We start from the raw sequence: 23,228 nt of genomic DNA, 5'->3' as shown, positions 1-23,228 counted from the left end.
ACTTGAACATGTCTTGCAATTACTTCTGGTAATTTTAACTTCGTTCGAATGAAGAGAGTAGTGTTCAACTCTTCCCCAATCCAAAAGGAAAATGCATCTTATTTCTGCTATTAAGTATCAAGAAAACATTTTTTGCTCCTAGTTGAAGTGTCTTACAGATGGCTTTTTGTTAAAGTAATCACCATATGTCATTTGATTCTGAGCAGCAGTCGAATGGTGTATTTTCTGAAGCTTTTTCGGTATTACTGTTATTATGTCATTGTATTTGATTTCAAAACGGCATATAATCAGGCTCTTCTTTTCATGAGAGAAAAGGACAATCAACATGTACTCTCTACAAATTTAGTTGATACATTTTTATACAATGTTTTTATTTATTTATTTATTTTTGTGAATTGTAGGCAAAAATGACCTCCCAAAGGATATGTCTGCACAGAATTATCATCTTTATATTCTTACATGCATTAAAAGACAATGGTTATAATTTGTTTGGTTATGATTAGCTATTTCTTTCTTCGGCTCCACAGTGTTTAAAAACCTCTTACTCTTATAAATTGGAAAACTCCTTTAATTTCTTTCTGCAGTTAACTATGTATTTTTATCTTTGTATATACACATAATTGTATTTAGCTTCAATAAATCACGTGTAAACTTCTATTGGTATTATAACAAATTATTAGTACTGTGTTCTCAGCACTCCAGCTGGAAAAGCTTATGAAAACTTACTTTTTTCTTGTAGTCAAACTGTTAATGCATATATTTTGTTTCACAGGTCGTGGAAGAACTTTGAAATTGCCACAGTTGATTGACATGTCAGCTCAAATCGCATCTGGTATGGCATATTTGGAGTCACAGAATTATATTCACAGGGATCTGGCTGCAAGAAATATTTTAGTTGGTGAAAGTAACATTGTTAAAATTGCAGACTTTGGGCTAGCTAGATTAATTAAGGTATAGTTTGCTTTACTTAATCTTGAATTATATTTTTTTACAAAGCTGAAGAATTTAGAATATTACAACTTATTGATTGCTCTGTATTTAATTTTGCTATTTGTCCAGATATTATATCTCATAGGAAAACATTAGTGTGGCAGAAATGTAGTTAACTCAAATATTATTCTATGCAAATTTTTTACATAAATTTAGTATGTTGAGGGAGGTTTGATAGCAGAAGTAAACAAAGAGGGTTGTCGTTTGGTGACAACATTTGCCCCTTAAAGGAATCTCTCATTGAATTGGTCATTTTGTTCAACATTTTGCTTACCTGGTTGGCACTGTTTTCAACATCTCAGTGCCAAGCGGACGAAGGTATGGCCAAGTGTCACATTGCTTATTTTATTCTACTATCACTTCTTACTGAATGTAATTACACGACATGGTGTGTTGTTGTACTTAAGATGTAAGCATATTGTTTAGTAATTTTCCATTCAACCTATACTTGATAGTAAAAAGTCTTTAGTTCAATACAAAAATAAGTGTAAAGTCATGTAATTTACTTACAAATTATAAACAGATTTAAGAATCTGTAATTTTCATCATTGTACTAAATATAGTGCATATTTGAATATGAAATGGTTTTTTGAATTTTGTTTTGTGTGTGAAATCTTCTTAGTGTTAAGGGTAAAAGTAAATGAAACCTCACTGGTTTATCACTTCTGGTCTGTAATTCATTCAATGATTCTCCAACTGCTATCCCAAACCTAAATACTTTTGTAGAGCTTAGTAAAAGTCAAACTCATGAAAAAGTTGCTTCTTTTTTTTTCTTTTTTTTTCTTTCTTTCTTTCTTTCTTTCTTTTTTTTTTTTTTTTTTGTGCTAAAGATAAACTATCTTCTAGAGTTTGATTGAGTAATTTTTTTTCCAATTTGGCAAAACATTGATACATGTCATGTTTGAAATACATAAAATATCAATAATTGCCTGCTTGTTTCATGAGAATCTACGTTTTCAAAAAAAAAAAAAAATGCTGTGGCATTTATGACTTCAAGTCATTTGTCCGGTTATTTTACCCCAACTCATAAATACGATTGCATTTTACAACACTGTTTGTGTGTATATTTTTGCATTTTAAATAAAATCATTGGAACTTTATTTCCTCTTTGAGACAAAAACTACCATTTATATTTTAGGAGGATGAATATGAAGCTAGAGTGGGCGCTAGATTTCCTATCAAGTGGACTGCACCAGAAGCAGCCAATTACAGTAAATTCTCCATCAAATCAGATGTCTGGTCATTTGGTATACTTCTAACTGAGCTTGTTACTTATGGAAGGATACCATATCCTGGTAATTTTGAATAAACATCCTCTGTATTTCTTAGATAAAGTTTTGTGTGAAATATGATTTTATTAATTTTTTTTTTTTCCGAATATAGGTATGACAAATGCAGAAGTGCTGCATCAAGTTGAGCATGGCTACAGAATGCCATGTCCGCCTGGATGCCCACCTGCATTGTATGAAATAATGCTTGAGTGTTGGCATAAAGATCCCATGAAGCGACCTACATTTGAAACTCTGCAGTGGAAACTTGAGGATTTCTTTACGATGGAAGGATCAGAATATAAGGAAGCATCCATAGCCTACTGACAACTACCTCCACGCCCTAGATATGATTGGGGTGTGCAACAGCTTGGTAGGAACATACTGATTCCTCATTATGATCTCAATGGATGAATTACTCTCATTTAAGCAATCTACAACTACTTTAAACAAATTGCATTGTCCGATTTCCTTCAAGAGACTTTCTGAACTAAAATAAGAAAAGCTTCTTAAATTGTTCTTTCCTCATGATACTTTTTTCAACTTGACTATCAGCATTAGTTTTAGCATCAATATTTCACACAAAAATAACAAGGAAGTGTCATCAGAACACTATGTTCTTATCATGAAATATATTGCTCTCCCACTTAGAAATACATTAAAAACGATAATATTTAGACTTACTAGATATACTGTATTTCTAGCTGTTGTTTTTCACTTTTATTTTTTAAAAATCCTATAGTTTTGATTTTGTCAATACCGGTGTAGTGAAATGAAAATATCCAATTTAGCAATATGTATTAAGTGTTACATCCAGTCGAATATCCTAGACCACTTCTTTTTTATTTTTATGGAAAACTATTCATCATAATATAAAGTTTTTGATACTCAGTCGCCAATATATGCAAATGCTAAACATGATGTACAGTGTTTTGCTCTGTCTTAATAGTAAAGCATCAAGGAGTATGTTGTTGGCAGTATATTAGCAGTTTTATAATTGTAATTGTGTACAACGTAATCATTCTCTTGAAACTTAATGATGTGTGAAATTAGAGTAGTTTTTACATACATTACTGGGGCCATGTCATCAACAATATTGCCTTATGATTGAATCTAGTTGCTGTGCATATCGCAATACTGCTGTGCCTCCTGAAGGATAATTTTCTAAGAAATGATTCTATGCCTGAATTAAGTCGTAAAAATTCATAAATCAGCAACAATTTTCATCAAAAATATATCTTGTGCAGTCTATAAGTTTAATGAGTTTTCTTACATTTTGATTTATTACATATTTTTTACATAGGATTATGCTGTAATATTTCTTAAAAGGAGCTGAAAATAATTGTTGCCTAAGTAGAAATAGTAGAAAGAAATGTTCTAATAGAGGTCTTGTTTTGTGTCAAATGGATGTCTCCTTAGCTTTCATTTGCCTTTGTAATTTATGTTTACTTGTACATTTCTTGTCTTTTAAAAATATCAAAATGGAGCCTTGCAATTTTCGCATTTTTAAAAACGCTTAAAGTTAAAGCGCTAGTGTTTGAGTAACTTCCCATGACATTTTCAGGTTTTGTTAATGCTTATAAAGCAAAAGAAAACATTTATTTAAAGTGTAATTTTAGATAATACTCTAAAATCCATCTTGTGTTTGCTAAGCAAATAAGCTGCACAAAATTTTAAATTATTCAGTTTTTGTAATGTTCCATGTGTAAATTGCCTGTTATTGTTTAGTAACAATATTTTTTCCTTAGCATATATTTTTCTTTACTGAACTCATGTACAATACCTAATCAAACATTGAGGTTTTTCAAAATCCACTTGTAGTAAAATATTTTAATTACATAAGTCTTTTCATTTATTACTTCAATCCAGAATTTGTATGGCGCATTAATGGCTTCATGGTAAAAAATATATATATATTTAAATGAATAAATTAATAAGCACTTGTATTGAAATCAACATATACTATAATTTGCCTTCAATATCATCTTACACTAACCATCCACTTACTATCAATGTTCTTACTAGTTTTATTATTCCTAAATGGCATTTATTCTTCTTGCAACTGAAAAATTAAAGTTATATCATAAACAAAGATTAGTTGCTTGTTTACTTAGCTCTCTATGTAAGTGCTATATATTTCCAACCTTCACCTGCTTAGGCACTATTATCTGTTACACTATAGTATTTCTTAAATTTTATTTAATTCTTTTAGCATATTGCTAATTTACTGTTTTATATTTGAATTTCATCCTATGCATATTTGGTTCTTTATGTAGTTGAAATTCCATTGTTTGACCTACCAAGCTGTTTGAAAGTGAAGTGTGTGACGTTAAAGTGTTGTATATTATGTATTTTTCGAAAGATTGTCCATTCTGTATTAGAGTGCATTTAAATTGAAAAAACATTTTTATAATTTCAATTTGTGTTTTAAACACAGCATTTTTTTTGTAAGTTAAATGATTTTATTATATTTTGTACAAGTGTATATATTTTGGGGTTTCACTAAAGCAACTTTAATTCAGTTGAATATTTTTGTGAAACTGCGAAAAAGAGAGCAAAACTCAGAAAAAAAACTTATATATGTATCTGTGCTAATAATTTTAAACTTGTATATAATTTATTTCTTTAAACTTTTTATTTATTGGTTCAAAACTTTTCTTAAATGTTGATGTGAATGCTATAAACTTTATTTTGTCTTAGATAACATTTTCTGTGATTTAAACATTTCTCCAATATGCAACATTATCTCTCTCCTAAGCATCATCTTTCTTAAAGCTTTTCTAGAAACTGAATATCCTAGGATGAACAGTAAGTGGTTTACTTGTATGGACTTGCAGTCTCAAAAACTAAAGGTATTTCAATGTTCTTAGCATTCCATGTTAACTGTCAAATAAATAGATTTACATTAAAATTTTTGCAATTGTTCGTTAAGACTTCTTAGGTTTAACATTTAACCTTGTTTTCTCTTAACGTTTTCATAGCATAAATAAAAATTGGAAATATGCAGTCTTTGTATAGTCTGGGTTTTTAAATACTTTAATAAAAAAAATTAAAACAAAACAAAAGTGCTTCGTTTTTTTCCCCCCAGGATTACCATTTTAAACAAAAAAAAAAAAAATGACAGGTTTTGTGGAAAATTTTGTTTGTAATGTAATTTTCAATATGGGATCAAGCGTTAACCTAAAATTCATCCTCATTCCTAATCCTAAAGTATTTTCAAAACTTAATCCAATACAAATGGTAAATACCTTTTCATTATTTTCTTCTTTTTAACCAAACTTCCTGTATAAGTATTTGGAAAAAACTTGAAGGAAGGTTTAATGTCTTGTTAAAGTATCAGTATATGTTGAAAAATTTAAAAAAAAAAAATGAAAAGTATGTAGATGAGCAAATGTGTTGGTCAGTTTGTCTGTCCCTGCATCACTACTTTTGGAGAAATAATCAGATTTCACTATTTTTTGTTAGAAGAACTCAGGCAGTGTGCCTAATTCCCACATATTCTCTATTTCTGATTTAGAATTTTTTTTATCCAATTTTAAACACTTCAAAATAACACAACATCTATTGAAATCCCAAACTGAAAGAGGGATTTGCTTAGAAGAAACTTATAGTAAAGAACTTTTAAGGTAAAATGGTTTCAAAAAAGATAATTTTTTATTTCCCTTTTTCAAAAGCATTTTTTAAACATAAGACCCTATGGAATGCTTGAGGCACAAATAAGTCATGAATTGAAGGGCAGAATTGCTGAAAATAAGTGAACCTCTAGAATATGTGCATAAAAAGATGCATTGATTTGATTTTTTTTTTTTTTTTTAATATTTTTTTAGAATTGATCAAAAATTAAAAGAGGTCACTGAAATGTAAGGGATGTAAGTTGCTTAGGTAACGTTTTGTGTAAAACGTGCAGTGCTCAGGTTATATGGTTATATAATAACTTATGATAAATCACTGATATCCTAGGGTATACTTTTTGTTTCTAAGGCTTTTGTGCAGTGGTTGGAAGTAGCCTGCTACAAGTAGTGACGCTACTGTAGTAGCTACATTTTTTAGTAGTTTGTAGTGTAGTGCACTACTTTTTTAAAAAAAGTAGAGTAGCGAGTAGTTTTATGCAAAAAAAAAAAAAAAAAAGTAGTTTGTAGCGATTTCTGAAAACTACTTTTAAATAAAGTTTCAAAAAAAAAAGAGGTTTCAAACAATCTGACTGGTCTGGAGTCTTACGCGAGTTAAACCATCAATCAAATTTGTAAGACCTTAAAAAATACAACCTGACAACAGACATATTTTGGCACCATACGTTCTATCAATTTAACACCATGACTTCATTTGTCAGTGAAATTTTTACATTTCCCCAATATTTGCCTTGAGTAGAGCATGACTTAGAAAGAAAAGAATGAGCAATAACTGCCAAGTAGAACCACGTTTGTGTTTTCTGGCAGCAGAGGATGTCCCATGGATGAACATTTCAGATGTCAATGAGATTATTGTTCCAATATCCACCTAATATGGAAACTACTATAAATGTTATAGAAGAGGATGGTATTGAACTGCATTGGCCAGCTAACAACAAATATTAGAGTGTTAAAGAAATGTACAATAACCGAAATTTTTCCGTGTCATTCGAACTTTGCCAGCTAAGCAAAAAGCTTTCGATATCAATGACATCTGCATGTCCAGTCAAATCTAAACTTATGCGAGGGACACGTTGGAATGACAAACTGACTCAGTAAAGGGGTGAAAAAATAAATCACTCTTAGTAATAATCCATGTTCAAATGAGCCAATTTATTAATCTAAACCACTTTTTGAATTTTTTCGTTCAACCTTCAATGGTGTGTATGTGTATGCTTTTCATTTATTTATTTTTTAAAAAGTAGCGAAGTAGCTGCTACTTTTTAAAAGTAGTTTGTAGCTGCTACATTTTGAAAAAAGTAGTTGTAGTTCGCTACAAGAAAAAAGTAGTTTTTCCAACCACTGCTTTTGTGCAATAACATGCTGTCATATGCTAATATTTATTTTTATATTATTTGATTGAATTACACACTATTTTACTTTGAGTTTATTTGGAAGAAGATCCTATGATACTCACCACATTGTTTTCTCTTAAAAAAAATGCTCTCCTTGTCAATATTTATGCTTTATTTATGTTTTTCTGTTTTAACATTATTGTATGTTTTGTTGTCCTGTTCGATTATTGTAGTCAAAACATGAATGCAAGCTTTTTCTTTTAAAAAAAAATTGCATTTGAAAATATTAGTGGTGTTTTGAACATGTTTTCTGAAAATATTCAATTTAATTGTTTAGTGTGTGCGCATTATTTAGGGTAAGTATTGTTGCAAGTGAGAAAACATTCTATATTTTGTGCTTATGATGGTAGAAATTGATTAATGAAATCACGCAACAAGTTTTTACAAAATAACTTTATTTCTATGCATTGAAAATCATACAAATTATTCATTTTCTTTTTTTCTTTTCTTAAGATAACTTCCTGAATACTTCATCAAACTTCATAAGTAAGGCACCATGTTAAAAAAAAATTTTAACTGTTTTCAGCGAAAAATAAACAGACAATTCACATTTTGGTTGTTTTTCCAAAATAAAGAAGAAATAACGTATTTTGTTAATTATTGTGCATTGCTTTAATGAACAGCATCCCAAAATAGAGGCACATTTGTTCAGTTGGCTAGAGTCTCATGCTAATATTGCAAAAGTTGTGAGTTTGAATCCCCCTATACCAAAAAATGCTATTTCCTCAACAGAATTCTGATCCAAAATTCCATGAATAATAATCTTAACTCATTGCAGAATTCTGAACTACAGTTCTGTTATTGTTGAAATGAGGAAACAAGATATTAATTATAACATGCTTAATTGTAGTATAACTTCTTCAATATTTTAGCAAAAAAGAGGCACACATTTCATTTTATTTTATTACTTTATTATCTATTGCTTTAGTAAATAGTATCTCGAGATGGAGACCTATTAGCTCAGTTAGTAAGAGTATCCTACTGCTAATGTGGTCATAAGGTTGATCCCGTTGTTGACCAGAAAATAAGTTTTTGAATGACTAATTTTCCTCAACTGAACTCAGATCCAAATTTCTATGAATATATAATCATAACTCATTGGTTGCTAGATTTTGAATCATAGTTGTCATTGAATTAAAATCAGGAAACAAAAAGTTTATTTAACACAATAAATCCCAATATCATACAAATAATTTTTTAAAGGTGTTTTTTATCTAACCATTATTTTTACATACTTCAAGGAATTCTTCCATCCCTCTCAGCCAAGTGTGGATTGCCCTTTTTTGAAAGTTTTGTAATTCGATGGGTTTCTCTTACAGTCATGTATTATACTATTTAACTAATTTCAGGAACTTATTTAGCACATTTTAGATAAGCATTGATGTTTCTTTTCATCTCAGTCACTCTTTCACTGATCATTCAAGAATCATTACAAATTGGACACAAACCGCTTATTTTTGACTGAATAACAGATGCAAAACTTCTGTGCATTGTACACAGTCTTCATTATTTAGCCAAAAGCGTCATTAATAACTAAAGAGAAAGATTACTCTTTTTCCATAAAGTAATATCTGTGTTCTGTAGATAGAAAAACAAACAAAGGAAAAAAATTCTTGTTTTAACTATATTTTAGAATTTCTTGTCAAAATATATTGTTAATTTAAAAAAATTTATATGCAGGACTGGAAATTTCATCCAATATGAATGCTCAGTTCTGTTATTTTTATAGAAACACTCTTTTCATAAGTCAATTTTCACCACTGTGAAAGAGTTCTAAGTTAAACTTTTAAATTGACACTTTTTTTGAAAATTATTTCAGGTGAAATAAACAAATTGTGATCTACTTTAATCGTGTTTATTTTTTGCCCAATGGATTCGTTCTCAAATTCTATAGTAATCTTTTTGTTACCCAAACAAGCTGAGTATTCATTAGACACTTGATTGCCTTTAGTTCTATACTGCTTTCATTTTTTTGTTATTTGCACAATTAAAAATTTAAAAATATGCAAATAAATTAACCATGCTATAAACATTAAATTAGAAATTTTCTGTTTTATTTGTTGATTTATTTTTGATAGATGAATGTGTAAATTTATTTGCTGTGATTATAGTTTTACCATGTAAATGTTAAGGTAGAAAAGTTTTAGATTTAGAAATCATGCAATAATGCAATCATTTTTTTCTTATTTAATTCCTCTACACTTTTAAGTAAGTTATAACTTAGTATTTCATAACAAAATAAATAAAAAAATAAAAGAAAGTCTGCTTTGATGCAGAAAAATAAATCATTTTTGGACTTCATTAAATTATATTTTATTAATATTCATCTATATTTTTTTTAAATACAATTTGATACTAATTTTAGTTTCTTTAAGCATATTTTTTGAAAAATAGAAATATTTTTCTGTCAGACAGTAATTATCTAGATATAGTGAAAGTAGTTTTGAGTAATACCTATAGATCATAAAAAATTTCATATGATCTTTTAATTTTAAAATTATCTGAATACTTTGTCAGTTTCAAGTTAAAAGTATATTACAATTTAGTATGCTATTTGTTATAAGCTCTTAAAGCTCAGTATGGGTGAATTTTTTGTGCAGAAGTAGACCATTGAATAAGTGTATTGCTAACAATTGTTCTAAAGCTGTGTTTTGTTCTTTTCATCCAAACTTGACAGAGTACTTCTAAAAATGAAAATATTGTGTACCAGAACTGCTGTTTGATGAAGCCTATTTTAAATCATTTATTTAATGCTTTTGTTTTCAATTTTATTTAAAACTTCATTTTCATTATATATATATCAGGGGGTGAAATTGTAAATTTTTCAGTACCAGAATGCCAATTGAATCCTGAACCATAATTAATGCAATGTATGAAAGGGAATTTTTTCCCCTGAAAAGCACGACTAGAATGGCATTCTGGCATTAAATCACCCCTGATATATATATATATATATATATATATATGTATGTATGTACTTCGGGAACAACAACAACCTATGTTGAAACTATCAGCTTTGCCAAAAGCTGATAGTTTCAATTGATAGAGACAGAGAAAATAATAAACCTTCTTATTTTCTCTGTCTCTATCAATTGTTAATGTCAGAGACCAGTAAAATTTTCGACACTTCAAGAAAATAATCCTCATGTAACATTAGGAAATTTCATGTAATTTTAATTATACAGTTGGCTCTCTGTTTAACGACTTTCAAGGGACCACAAAAAATCGTCCTTAAATAGAATGCTTTTAACACTATAGTGGACCATCTGGGACCGTGAAAAGCCGTCATTAAATAGAGAAAATCGTTAAATAGAATGTCGTTAAACAGAGAGCCAACTGTACTTTAATTAAAAGTAACAGTTTTAGCTCTAAACAAAAATACTGAACTGAGAACTACTGAGGAAAAACAAAGATTGTAGGATTACGTAAATGTGATTGCAATAACTCTCAATAGTATGGTGCAGCTGGTTGTTGTTGCTCTAAGGTGCATATATATAATATTAGAAACCCTGGAAATAAAATTGAAAATTAATTGCAATTTAATAATCATTTGTAATAGATAACAGTAAAATAGAATTTCTTATTCTGTGTATATTATATTACTTTGACGTCATCAGTTCTATGTGAATGATCATTAATTTATCTGAACGTTAATGTAAATATTTTTAGAACCAAAAGTGGACTGTTCGTATATACCATATGTGTTCCAAGATGTGAATATTTTGTAAAATGTCACGTTTTTACATGTTTTAGGTACATTTTCATTCGCAATCCATTGAAATGTATAATTTTTATAGCATGTAATATCAACTAAATTTTTACCTTAATTTATATTTTTTAATGTAAATAAGGATTTGTAAAAACTTATATACTAATTAAATTATCCTGAATTCACATTTTATTCCATGTTTTATTCTATATTCGTAAAACAATTTTTGTGTTATTCTGTTTTCAAATTTTAGAAACATTTCAAAATCTGAATTTGAAATATGACATTTTCATCATTAAAATAAATTTGAATATACTATCTATTCCCCCCTTCTCTTGAATTTCACCAGAGGAAAAAAAGAAACTCTTGAGTGTTTGTGAAATGTGAAAATATTATGTGTGTATACGTAAGAGAGTTACATTACTTATTTACAATTAATTAAACATGCATACAAATTTGCCACTTCCCTCTATTTCCACAAGAAAAAAAAATTGATATTTTTCCCATTTCAGAAAATTCAGAAAAACTGATTCCAGCATCCTAACATCATTTAATTGAACTGACGCCCCATCTCCTTTTTTTTTTAAACTACAATTTAACAATGGAGTACAATTTTCTCTAACAGAAATTTTAATTCTTTTCATTTATGACATAATATATCTTGCATTTTCTTGCTGTGATAGTCTAAGAACCATTTTGCCAACATTTTCAAATTGTGCTAATTGATGAAATCCACTTACAGCATCATTTATTTCATATGTTCTTTCTATTATTGGCAACACCTGCAAGAACAAGTAATTAAATTTATCAGATTTTTTTTTTAAACTGGCTCTTTTTTAAATTTCTGAAATCATTTTTTTTTTTTTTTTAATTTTAGGAATCTCCCCTTTTTTTCCTATGAGAAAGTGAGTTACATAGTAAAATGAAACACCCATCAATATGTACTTAAGCTACCTGCATAGTGTGTGATGTGGCTCTGATTAGTTGACATTGTTTAACTCTTTTTAGTATAATAGGCAGTGACATATACACAAAACATTTCTCATAGCTTTGAGTTTGAAATTCATTTGACAATATTTCAGAATGGAAGTTCCAAACATGCAATTTTAGAGGATCTTGTATGATGATTGGGGGGGGGGGGGCTCTCCTTAGTAGTTCTTGAAACTGTAGCTTTATAAATGCAGTTATAGACGAACAGTTTAGCAATATTTGGGGAAGGAGAGGCTCGTGACCCTCCCCGGAAATTTTTTGAAATTAAAGTTCTTCATATCTGTCATGCAGTGAATCAAATACTGAATCAATTATTCATTTGATCGTACGTTCATTCATCCATTCATTTAACAAATGAATCGATGGTTCATTCCAAAAGACCAATTCACTAATATAATCAGCCATTAATCTTTTTTTATTTGATTAATCAGTTATTCAACATATTCAAAAAATCAATTATTTATTTATTAAATTATTAGGAACGTTGTCCCTTAAAGTACCCATTAGGGTAAAGACATGGTCCCCAAAAGTATCCATTTGATTAAAGGCCATGATTTATGAAACTCTCAATAAGCAATAGGATATACTCCTCAGGAATTCTATCTGACTATTGGTGCATATTTATACACTCATAAAGTATAGTCATCGTTTATATATCAAAGTAAAGCTAATTTTTTTCTGAACGTGATAAACTAAGGTTGTCTATGCAAAAATGGCCGCAAGTGGGGTTGCCAGCTGTTAAAGATTGCTTAGAATGAAAGAGTTAGCGCTTTACAATATTCGTTCGACAGGGATGGCGATAGCCAGATCTACGCATGGGCATATTTAGAGGGGTCAAAGTTGGGCAGCTCCCCCCCCCCCCACCCTCCAACTTCGGAAAAAATAATAATAATTGACGGTTGCTGTAATTTCTAAATTTATTAAAGAGTTCAGATGTAGTAATTTGTTCCCGAGTTTGAAAGTGTTATACATTTTTGGGAGCTCATTGAAAAGGGAAAGCAATTGGTGTTTAGTTGGGTTAATACCGTACTTATTTTAGGATTTCATTGCTTCCAAAATCTTAAAATAAAAAAGGGGGGGAGGGGGCTAAAAATCAGTCTAACTTTCCAAATGATGGGACTTTTCAAGTGCGCCCCAAACTTAAATTTTACCAGGGTGGAAACTCTCAATGGGCCGAATGGAACTCCAAATTTCCCCGAATGATGATAATTCGCCTAATGGAACTCCAAATTTTGCCGAATGATATTTTTATATCGTCAAGCAAAAATTTTCCGAATGATGATATTTTTTACCTATCGTCAAACAAAATTTGCCGAATAAGAACATTTTTGGGATGTCACAGCGACCTCCCATAAGGCATCGGGGCTCCCCTACGGCTGCACCCCCCCCCTCTTTCATTGTTGAGCTGGATACGCCCATGGTTGTACGAGTTTTTAAAGTCATCGCGCGTGCGTCAATTGTTAGTGTTCTCAACCAACGGTGCAAACAGTAATAGAAACAAATTTCAAATGTTCCAAAGAAATAAAATTAATACATTTTTGTGTGGTTACATTTAAAATACATCGCGCGAAAGGTAAAATGTCTTTCATCTATAAAATTAGAATAAAAGACTAATATTTGTGACAGAATATGACCCCAGTTATTCATGATAAGACAATTATATTATACAGAAAATGTTTCCGAAAAACAAGAAAATTTAAATATTTTTACAATTTAAATCAATTTTACCTTTTATTGAGGAATACATGTTATACGCAGAGCCGTGTCCAAGGGGAGGGTTTTAGGGGTAACCCTTTAGGGGCAAACCCTTCCCATTGAAAAAAAAATCAGTGAATCATTAAACGATTTTCCAAAATGCATTTTAAGTTTTAATTAATTTTAGAGTTAAACTCTGATACAGTATTCACCCTCTTTAATACACTACTGGCCATTAAAATTGCTACACCAAGAAGGCGACATAGTACAGACATGAAATTTAAACGACAGGAAGGAGATGATGTGATATGCAAATGATTAGTTTTTCAGTGCATTTATACAGCGCACGCGCCCGCAGCGACACCTACAATGTGTTTAAATAAGGAAATTGTACAGACATTTTCCCACGTGCTAATTCAGTTTGAACGTTGCTGCGTGTTGGAAAATTGTTGTGATGCCTCGTGTAAGAAGGAAAAATGCGTACCAGCACGTTTCTGCCTTTGATAGAGGTCGAATTGTAGCCAACCGGGTTTGCGGTTTTTCCTATCGCAGTACTGCTGCTCGCCGTTGGTCGAGATCCGATGATAGTTAGCAAAATATGGAATCGATGGGTTCAGGATGGTAATACAGATCATCGTGCTGGTTCTCAACGGCCAGTAATCACTAGCAGCCGAGAGGACAGGCATGTTATCCGCATGCCCTTCATGGATCGTACAGCCACGTCACGAGCTTTGAGTCAAGAAATGGGGTCATTTGCGAGACCACAAGTGTCTGCACGAACAGTTCGGCGACGTTTACAGCAGCATGGACTGTCACCTCGGAGACCATGGCTGCTGCTACCATTGACGCTGCATCACAGACGGGAACGCCTTCGATGGTGTGATCAGCGACGAACCTTGGTGTACCAATGGCGAGACGTCATTTTTTTTGATGAATCTAGGTTATGTTTACAATATCATGCTGGTCGCATTCGTGTTAGGCGACATCGTGGTGAACGCACACTGACAGCGTGCTTTCGCCATCGTCATACTGGCCCATCCCCTGGCGTGATGGTATGGGGTGCCATTGGATACACATCTCCGTCACCCTCTGTTCGCATTGACGGCACTATGAACAGTCGGCGTTACATTTCTGATGTGTAACGACCCGTGGCACTACCCTTTATTCGAGCCCTGCGAAACTTTGTTTCAGCAGGATAATGCACGACCGCATCTGGCCGGGAATGTGCAGACTTTCCTTGGTACGGAAAATGTTCGACTGATACCCTGGCCAGCACATTCTCCAGATCTCTCACCAATGGAAAACGTCTGGTCAATGGTCGCTGAAAAACTGGCTCGTCAGCTAACGCCAGCCACTACGGTCGATGAACTGTGGCATCGTTTTGAAGCTGCATGGGTGTCTGTACCTGTACATGCCATCCAATCTCTGTATGACTCAATGCCCAGGCGTATAAGCGCTGTTATTGCTGCCAGAGGTGGTAGTTCTGGGTACTGATTTCGCGGGATCTATTCACCCAAATTTCTTGAAAATTTAATCATTTTTTATTTCTAACATAATATATCTGTCCAATAAATATCATTTTGTTATCTGCATTTCCTCCTGGTGTAGCAATTTTAATGGCCAGTAGTGTATATTCCCATGTTTAATAATTAACATTTTCCTCAATTGTAGGATTCCCAAGCACCTTCGCTTCTAATAAGTGCTTGAAAAAATTAACGATGAAGGAATGGCTGAAGAGTCCGGCAATGCTGTAAGCATGCATAGAGAAAATTATTTAAAAGAATATTAGACAATGATGTAGCCTAAAAAAAAACTTAGGGGCAAGGAAAATTGTTACTTTGCTTCCTATTAGGTTTTTTTATGGTACGCCTTTAATGTTGGATGAATTAGTCATTTCACACATTAGAAAAATGTCTCTATGCAAAACAGCATTTTTTTAAAAAATTTTTTTATTTTCATTAAATTTCTGTTCAATGTTATTTGATGGAAAAACAAAAGAAAAAAAAACGAAACTAGCATTAGGTGGCATAAAAGGAATATGTGTGCCTTTTTTCCCGCTTTTACAAAATGTTCAACTGTACAAATAAGATTTCATTTTAAAAAAAACACACAAAACGTATTTAAAAAAAAACCTAGTTATCGAACTAAAATGAACTATTCAACACGCGTAGTTAGTTTTCCTTTGACAACGTTAGTTACAAAGGGGAAAAGTTTCAACCCCTCCCTTTATGAAATCCTGGACACGGGCCTGGTTATATGTATATGGAATTTTAAAAGAAACCAACAAAAATTTATTAATTTTATTTCTTTTGGAGCATTTGAAATTTGTTTCTACTACTGTTTGCACCGTTGGTCAGTGTTGCCAGATTGGGGGAAATTTCCCCATTTTGGGGAAATGGGTTTTGAGGGGAATTCTTTGGGGAAAATTTTTTTTCTTGGGGAAAACCAGGGGCAAAAAAAAACCTCAAGGAAAAAAGAATTTTTTTCGTATTTAGTTTCGCGTCAAGAAGTAGTAGTTACATTGTTTGTATCAAACAGCGTTGGTTTAGCTTTGCTCAACTTTATGGAATTCACATAAATGTTCTGCGTGAGTAACTAGTTGATACGTGAGACGGGTAAAAATAAGTGTGATGAAGAATGTTCTTGGATACATATATACAAAAATCATAGTTTGAATGTACATACTTGAAGCAGAGTAGTAAATGCAAGTAGAAAAAAAAAAACATTTGGCTATTTCTTATCTTTAGGTCAGGCGCTTATACTTATGACTAAGGGCAGTGGCACCCGCATGGCTTTGCCTGTAGTAGAAAATTAAAAGGTCTTTTGGTTCCCCTGTATATTTACAAATAATGCATGATGAATTTCTTGCCAATTGGCTTGCTCACGTTACGGTTCCACATTATGATAGCTTGGTAATTTACTCATCCATCTTATGATAATTTTGCTCGGGAAAATGTTCTTAAAATTGGAATAGAAAAAGAACAAAATCGAATTTTCGAAAAATCGCTTAAAGGTGCACACCCCCATGCTACAAACCTATTCTTTGCCAAATTTCATGAAAATCGGCGGAACGGTGTAGGCGCTATGCGTGTCACAGAGATCCTGACAGACAGAGAGATATCCAGACAGAGAGACTTTCAGCTAGATTATTAGTACGGATAAAGAAAGAGACCAAAAAAAAGGGGGGGGGGCAAAAATGGGAAGATAAAAAAAGTTGGGGAATTTCATAAGAAAATTTGGCTATTTGGGGAAAAAAATTTTTAAGAAACAAAAATAATAGAGGAAGTCGATTCCTTTTTCTCAAAATATTAGTGGAAAAAAATTTTTGAATTTGGGGAATTTCGGTAGAAAACATCGCTTTTTGGGGGAAAATTGGAAGGGAATTGGGGAAATCTGGATTTGACCATCTGGCAACACTGCCGTTGGTTGAGAACACTAACAATTGACGCATGCGCGACGACTTTAAAAATTCGTACAATCAGGGGCGTATCCAGCTCAACCATGAAAGGAGAGGGGGGGGGGCAGCCGTGGGGAAGCCCTGATGGGCAATTCGGCAAATTTTGTTTCACGATATGGCAAAAAATATTACCATTCGGAAATTTTTGTTTCACGATGTGATAAAAATATCATTCGGCAAAATTTGGAGTTCAATTAGACGAATTATGATCATTCGGGGAAATTTGGAATTCCATTCGGCTCATTGAGAGTTTCCACCCTGATAAAATTTGAAGTTCGGGGCGCACCTGAAAAGTCCCATCATTTGGGAAGTTAGGAGCAGAGGCGTAGCTAGACCCGACTTTCGGGGGGGGGGTTACTTCTTATATATATATATATATATATATATATATATATATATATATATAGTATTAAAAAAAAGAGGGAGGTGAATCTTACATACTTTGGAATGGGGTGCCCCAATTCCGATACTTGATCACTTGGTGTCAAACAAAACAAAAGCAAAGATTTCTTTTTTTTTTCTTTTTTTTTAATGTTCTGGAAAATTCAACTTTTTTTTCTTTTCCCTCTATTTAATTTAAAGTGAAATTTTCTAGCAACGTCTTGTCAAAACTAGTCTAACCAAATCAATGTTAAATCACATATCTGATGAGCGTGTGCCGTTCATTTCAGTATGACTGCTTAAGTTAGAGGCTAACACACATCTACAAAAGCTGGCATCCCTGAAAGCTAATAGATACTTTCATTTCCGCCTGTAAACTGGATGTTTGACTTTAATCTCATTGGTGGTTAGACTATAAAGACTATTTTTACCCAACTTGGTTTGCACTAAAAGTATGAAACAAAATAAAAAAAAAAGACTTCTTGAATTATAACCAGCAAAAAATGAAATTGCTTTTCATATCGTTATATTTATATGTTGCTTTTTATGTATTTACATTTATGCTAATTCTAAAGCAGTTAATAAAATTTGAATAAAAAAAGTTAGGGAAGAAATATAGGCGGTAGAAAGTTATTCGCTCAAATGCATACCATCTGTTCTCAATTCAAGTCTTTATTTTTAATTTTATTAGCTGCTTTAGAATTTACATAAATATCTATTTAAGAGAGCAACAGCAATTTTCGAGTATTATAAACAGAAATCTTTTTTATTTTCTACTTTTTAATGCGAACCAAGCTAACAGAAATAATCTCTGTTACTTATAAATAATCTCTATTATTTCTGTTACTGGTCTCCTTTAGTAGCTTAAGCGGGGATAGTACAATAGACCTGTAGTCTCGGTGCTCGCGCTGGTTTCAAGCGCCCCCCTTTTCACTTCATACTTCAACAGAAATAATCTAGATTCATTTCGTTTTTAAAAATTTTATTCATGTAATGCTACGCAGTTTTTCTTTTGAATTAAAATAAAATTACCTTCAGAAGGGTCCGATGGGTCTAATCCTGCTTTGCAGACTGTACTTTTCAGACGAACGTTTTCTTCAGACGACGTTAACTTTCTTTTTAGAGTAATCCTTTTTGTCATTTTAATTTTTTTGTTTGGGTTTAAAAAAGCTTGTTATCGATTTTGCTCGCTTCATTATGCAACAACTTTCACTTAGAATGTACTATTTTAAACAGACTGTACGTTTCCAAAGGAATACGTAGTAAATACTGGCTGAAAAATCAATGTGATTGCAATGGATACTCTGGTTAGCAAAGGTCGTTTTGACTATGATCTATGACACACACGAGACCAGACCAACAAAAACCTCTATCGTCTCGAATTCCGGTTATGCTATCACTTTCGGTTTCGAAGCCCAATGATCTTTAAAGAAGCAAACAAAAACATTTTCTTCAACTCAGAAACAGAGGAATTGTCTTCAAGAGCTGAGGAGGCAGTGGAAAAAAGGGAGAAATGCGTTCCACGAATAAGCTTTCCAGGAAGATGAACCAAAGGACAGTCGTTTCGTGCACTTTCTTGGAAGAAGAGTAAATGGGTGATATTCACAGGTTTGACATGTAGGATGAACATTTCAAGTTCATGGTTAAAGGTCATTCAAGTTAAGAGCCATTTCGCTCTGTTATCTGGATTAGTACTGTTCTTTGGTTGCTCTCTTTCTTAAAATTGTGATTCCTTAGAAAACCGAAACGATAGGAGTGAAAAGAAAGTATAAGTTTTTTTCAAGTGATAAAAAAAGGAAAACCGTAGAATACTGGCCAAGTTAGATTTGCAACAATTGCTAACCTCAAGAGGATAAATAATGAATCAAAAAAAAAAAAAAAAAAAAAATCAGGGACCAAAAAGCAATAAAAGACTTTTTTTTTTTTTGGAAAAGATATGCTTAAAGTTTCGTTTACTGTCAAAATGATTCCTTAAACTCGCAATAAAGCACTTAATAATGTAATAATAGAATAAATACCTAACAAAACTAATAAAGAGGAATTTTAATCCAGAGCCCATATTGTCTTTAGTATCGATTTCAAATTTTCACCACCATATTTCAAACTTCTATAAAAAGTTTCTTAAAGCCCCCGTATCTCAAAATCTCTTTATCTCGATTTTTTTTCTTTAATGTGAAATTCGATATATATATTCGACTGTATGCAATATTCCCACTGCGCGGCTCATAAAATTAAACATATTTAACAAATTGCATAATCTATGACAAAGAAAGGCTGCATATACGTGGATTTAATAAATCAATCTCATTTCTAAAGCAAGGTGTTAAATTTCACTCAATTATCAAAAAATTGTCGCAGCAGAGCGAGGCGTCTTTATGCTTGAGGGTAACATATGGAGCAGATTTTCAGTGGCATGGGAGGGGGGGGGGAGCGAAGTGAATTTTTGACCTTTTTTACTCAGAAAAAAGTCGTTTTGATTTTTTTTTCTTTTTCTTTTTTTTCTTTCTTTTCTCTCTTCTTTTTCCCTTTTTTTTGAGACTAACGTTTCGGGGGGGGGGTTGTCCCCCAAACCCCCCTTAGCTACACCCCTGGTTAGGAGACTAGTTTTTAGCACCCCATCCCCCAAAGTTTTATTTTTTTTATTCCAAGATTTTGGGAAAAAATGAAGTTCTAAAATGAGTACGGTATTAACCCAACTAAACACCAATTACTTTCCCTTTTCAATAGGCTCCCAAAGAAGATGTATACACTTTTAAACTCAGGAACAAGTTACTACATCTGAACTCTTTGATAAATTTAGAAATTGAAACAACCGCGAATTATTTTTTTAATTCTAAATATTTTTAATTTTTGAAGTTGGGGGGGGGCTGCCTAACCTTGCCCCCCTCTGAATACGCCCATACGTATAGCTGGCTATCGCCATCCCTGTCGAACGAATATTGTAAAGCGCTAATTCTTTCATTCCAAGCAATCTTTAACAGCTGGCAACCCCCACTTGCGGCCATTTTTGCGTAGGCAACCTTAGTTTATCACGTTCAGAAAAAAATTAGCTTTAATTTGATACATAAATGGTGACTATATACTTTATGAGTGCATAAATGTGCACCAATAGTACCCGTTTACATGTGGCTGCGAATAGGTAGAGGCCAGTTGCACAACGGCAACCATAACTTTTCAAGCTCTTTAGGTATATTTCTTTGGAATAGAGTATAGTTTATTTCAATAACAAATGCGTCATTTCTACCCTAAAATGTCAAACAATATTAATTTGATAAAAAAAAAATACCTGCGGGCACTTCTTGCTAGGCAACCTAGTCAAAACACATTGCCCCTTTCATAATGTAACAAAAAAATTTGATTTTGACTTTATACTCGATGAGTGCAGAATTTTGCTGCCGGATCTCGTACTATAAGTGTCCAGTGGCTTAATCAGAGGAAGAAGTTAAGGGTCAAAACATCCCCCACAACACTTACCTTCCTGCTGTACTTGCATTAGAGTATAATAATGCAATGCCTCATTGAAATCGAAGAAACTCAATAATTTTAGTTAAATGCTCCTATTCATTCAAAGGAAATTTTATGAATCACTAGCCGCCTGCGGCGACCAGCTGGTCCGCCTTTTTACGCCAAGGTTGCCGCCTTCGGCGGCTGCTTAAATAAATTTCGTGGCGGTATTAATCAGTCTATATCTATACTATTATTAATTTGAATAGAATAATTTCTAGACCTTACCGTTTTCCCGGTAAGTGCGCCACACACACACACACAAACATCTTATTTCATCATAGCCGCCTGCGGCGACCAGCTGGTTCGCCTTCTTACGCCATTCGCCATTCTATGCAGGCAGCCACCTACGGCGGCTGTTTGGCTAACTTGTCATTTACCTTTTTACTTCAAGTTTGCCGCCTTCGGCGGCTGTTTAAATAAATTTGACAGCAGTATTAATCAATCCATCTCTATCTTTTTTTGTGCCATTCATATTTTTAAGCCAAGATTGCCGCCTTCGGCGGCTATCTACCCTTACGATCTATCCCTTAATTTTCTTATCCATATCTATTTATTTTAACCTCCCCCCCCCCATTTCCTAATAAAAACAAAGATCACTCAAAAAATCGTTTTTTTTTTTTTAAATTCAAGTAGAGCAAAAAAAAAGTTATCCCCAAAATTCCCCGTTGTGTGCAAAAAGTAGCGTTTGACAAAGAAAAAAAATCTCGCTGTTTTTATTGAAATAAATGCGCACAACTATGAAATGTTGTCTAATATAGATACAGCAAAACGTCCAGTTTGGGCGGGGGGGGGGGGGAATGGAAAAAGAAATAAATGCAATCCCTAAATAAAACAAAACAAAAAAAAGGAAAGAAAAAAAGCAAGCACTGCCGGAAAAACACGTGGTTATCACTTCATAAAATGTAGGAGTAAACTATATAGGTAAAAAAAAGATTAACATTTGTTTGCGATTAAGATTCCATCCTAAATATCGAATCGAAATCCAAATAGTGACGTCACAGACATAAAAGATTGAAGAACGCTTTTTTTCGACCGATGCGTGGAAAGACGTGATGTGTTCAGCATTAAAAAAATTGTAAAAAAAGAAAAAAAAACTATTGCGTATTTTTAAGAACTTTTTTCTTCTGAAGTGGGCGAAATGTTCTTACTATTACCAACTTAAATTTTAGAAATGAGGCTTTGATACTTCTCGCAGGATGATATTAGAAAAAAATAAAACCCAGGAAAGAATGCAAATTAAAGGTTTTTTCAAAAATTCATAAAAAAATACAAAAACTGCTCTATCTTTAAAATGTTTTTGTTCATCATATTTAAAATTAAATTTCCGACCCTATAGTACAAAAAATATTCGTCTGGCGCGATTGGTTCGGGGTCTGTGAGGTTAAAAGTACTAAAAAGTGCTAAAAATCACATAAAACATTAAATAACTTTTTTTCTAATTAAAATATCAAAAATCGAAGCCCGAGGTGCACAATTTCAGCAAAAACTACACCTGTACACCAAATTTCATCTTTCTAGGCCTTACCGTTTTCCCGGGATGCGCGCCACACACACACACACAAACATCTTATTTTATTATATGTATAGATAACACCTCTCCCCTCCTCAGATAAAATTCTAGTTGTGTTCCTGGGTATGTCCGCACAATAGCAATGTTAATATTTTGTGGGGAATTTCAAAAGTAATGACATTAATTAATTGTATATTAGTACCTTTCTGTCCTCAGCTAATTGTACTGTTCTCAGTAGATATTCCTTGTCGTAAGACAGGTTATCCCATCTGAACTGAAAGATCCCATGTTTTATCTGAAATATAAAATCAAGTTGAAAAAGATATAATTATTCAAATATAAATTTATAAGTAGCAAATATACCTTCTTTATCCACGCTATAGCTTGAACGGATAATGCAAACAATGACCCTGTGAAAACGCCAAACTTATCCGAGAGAATTGGCGTAGTAACAAACGTGATAATTTTACCTCCTGGGCGACAAATATCGACACATAAATCATGAATAACGGATCCTATGGTGTTGATGACCAATTCGAACCTGAAAAAACAAAACAAAAATCTATAGTTGATCGTTTTTAATACTAGCATATATTAACAATAGTAGACTTTAACAATGTACATTCTTTTTGAACTTTAAAAATACGACATACAGTGTGTCCCAATGGGTACACTGTTAAAACTACAGGTTGCATTCG

The 23,228-nt window shown here is 32.5% G+C and overlaps 2 protein-coding genes across 3 annotated transcripts in view; one reads left to right on the top strand and one right to left on the bottom strand.

The window, feature by feature from the left end:
* Window positions 1-11,175, top strand: part of LOC129218408 (tyrosine-protein kinase Src42A-like) — a 192,560-nt gene extending 181,385 nt beyond the window's left edge. The window contains exons 6-8 of the mRNA XM_054852660.1: window positions 773-951; window positions 2,129-2,285; window positions 2,374-11,175. Coding sequence (XP_054708635.1) covers window positions 773-951; window positions 2,129-2,285; window positions 2,374-2,585 — 548 coding nt within the window. The 3' untranslated portion in view covers window positions 2,586-11,175. The remainder of the gene's footprint in view (window positions 1-772; window positions 952-2,128; window positions 2,286-2,373) is intronic.
* A 354-nt stretch (window positions 11,176-11,529) lies between these two features.
* Window positions 11,530-23,228, bottom strand: part of LOC129218061 (reticulon-4-interacting protein 1 homolog, mitochondrial-like) — a 66,581-nt gene continuing 54,882 nt past the window's right edge. For both annotated transcript variants that reach the window (XM_054852246.1, XM_054852247.1), the window contains 3 exons: window positions 22,894-23,071; window positions 22,733-22,825; window positions 11,530-11,772 (listed from right to left, as the gene is read on the bottom strand). In XM_054852246.1, the coding sequence (XP_054708221.1) occupies window positions 11,635-11,772; window positions 22,733-22,825; window positions 22,894-23,071 (409 nt within the window). In that variant the 3' untranslated portion in view covers window positions 11,530-11,634. The remainder of the gene's footprint in view (window positions 11,773-22,732; window positions 22,826-22,893; window positions 23,072-23,228) is intronic.

Source organism: Uloborus diversus, chromosome 3 (assembly GCF_026930045.1).
Source record: "Uloborus diversus isolate 005 chromosome 3, Udiv.v.3.1, whole genome shotgun sequence".
Taxonomy (NCBI): domain Eukaryota; kingdom Metazoa; phylum Arthropoda; class Arachnida; order Araneae; family Uloboridae; genus Uloborus; species Uloborus diversus.
Note: the sequence above shows the minus strand (reverse complement) of the source record. Positions and strands in the feature narration are given on the sequence as shown.